The sequence below is a fragment of the Melanostigma gelatinosum genome (assembly GCF_949748355.1).
Source record: "Melanostigma gelatinosum genome assembly, chromosome: 17".
In the NCBI taxonomy this organism is placed as follows: domain Eukaryota; kingdom Metazoa; phylum Chordata; class Actinopteri; order Perciformes; family Zoarcidae; genus Melanostigma; species Melanostigma gelatinosum.
Genome location: NC_136650.1, coordinates 13,057,432 through 13,059,131, shown reverse-complemented (window position 1 = coordinate 13,059,131; position 1,700 = coordinate 13,057,432). Strand labels below are relative to the sequence as shown.

At 42.8% G+C, this 1,700-nt stretch overlaps 1 protein-coding gene across 1 annotated transcript; it reads right to left on the bottom strand.

Annotated features, from left to right (window-relative positions):
* Positions 1-368: 368 nt before the first annotated feature.
* On the bottom strand, positions 369-1,500 carry LOC306791466 (lens fiber membrane intrinsic protein-like; the record flags this gene model as incomplete). The annotated part of the gene is made up of 4 exons (XM_079288190.1): positions 369-430; positions 706-840; positions 931-1,080; positions 1,326-1,500. 4 exons carry the CDS (start codon positions 1,498-1,500, stop codon positions 369-371), a joined length of 522 nt encoding a protein of 173 aa, XP_079144316.1.
* Between the last annotated feature and the right edge of the window lie 200 nt (positions 1,501-1,700).

Here is a 1,700-nt window from a genome sequence, read left to right as displayed (position 1 = left end):
TTTAGTGGAGTGGCTTAGTGCTGCCATCTTCTGGCGGCCTTTCAGTACAGCTGCAAAAAAGCACACTAACGTTTGAGGATCAGCTTTATTGAATTTGCCAAATTACAGTAAGAATACCAATATCTTGTCACAATAATTAGACTCATGGTTAGGTTTATTTAGTTCCTCTCTGCAATCATCATTGGAACTAATAATAAATCCATATTGCAAGAATATGACTTTTAGAAAACATGTTTAGTTGACAGTCAAAGGCCTCCAGGAGCAGCATCTAACGTCATCTCCTCAGTAGATCAGTCATTGCTGCCTTCTGCGTGTCCTCAATCCAAAGTGGCATTGTTCTCTTGTTTTTTCAAACAAACTCTCTCCCTCTAGCGTGGGCCATTTCCTCTCCTGCATTCACACATTCTGTAGGCACATATGTAGAAAATACCTGCAACAGACAGAGCCAACGTCTTTGGTGATGTAGAGGGAACACAATTTCATTCAATGGGTCAACTAACAAGTGTTAATCAATCTGGCTTTGGATAGGTATATCAACATCTTATTCAGTGGCAATGGGATTAGACATGATCTCAAAATATGCAGAAAAAAAGTTTGTCAGTAACTTCTGTGTTTATTGCTCCTTCTGAGCTCTTTGACATCTGTCAATAATAATGTGGTTTCTGTCTGGAGAAAGATTGACCCCCAGCATTTGTCCTTTCTCACCTGCAAAGAAGTTCATGAGCATGGCTACCCAGCCCAGTATGTAGGACCAGGAGAAGCGCCAGTCACCGAAGCGCCTCCCCAGGAAGTTGACTGTCACTCCAGTATAAATGGCCATACCCAACAGAACAAAGAAAGCTAAGAGGGGGACAGGGAGGTACACATGTCAGTTACGATTAAGTTAAAGTCAAGTGTATGTGCGTCAATTCAGAGGAAAAAAAGACTCACTGGAGACAAAAAACATGATTCCTGCAGCAAAGGAGCGGTTGAACCTTTCAAAGGAGGAGAAGTGAGAGAAGGACATGATGCCAGCGATGATGCCTGCAAAGCACGACATCCCTGAGAGGATCATGAAGGCCCGGGTGGCATTCCAGTAAGCTGGAAGGAAGCAGGTATAGAAATCATCAGACATGTCATCATTATAAAGGTATTACTAAACATATAATAGGACTTTGAATCCAAATAAGAGACCCACGAGATGGAGCAGGATATGGCATCAGATAGCATCTCTCACACTTTAAAAAAGGCATGTCTCGTGCATTACCAGGTGCTCAAAAATATACAGACTTTGAAATAGTTTGCAGGGGGTTCAAGGTTTTGAAAGACATTCTAATTGTCCTTACCTATGCTGTCAGTCTGCATGTAGCACTTGTTGGACATGCAGTACCTCCACAGACCCTGGTGGGCGTAGTTTCCAGACATGCGGTACTGCATCCAGTAGTCAGTTGCAGTGGAGACCACCAACAGGATATTACCAACAATAGCACAGAACAGGCCCCCTCCCATGACGCTGTACATCTTGAGCTGAGATAACGGCGCCGCTCCAGAGGAACTGCAACGCAGTAAGGGAAAAACGTGGAAGGTAAGTCCAGAGTACTGCAGATATTGTAACATCATATATTGCTATTCATGTGCTGCAAACAAACATTCACACATACTTACAGTTCTTCCTGTCAAACTTTAGACATTTGACACTTACATACACATACTACTGTCTT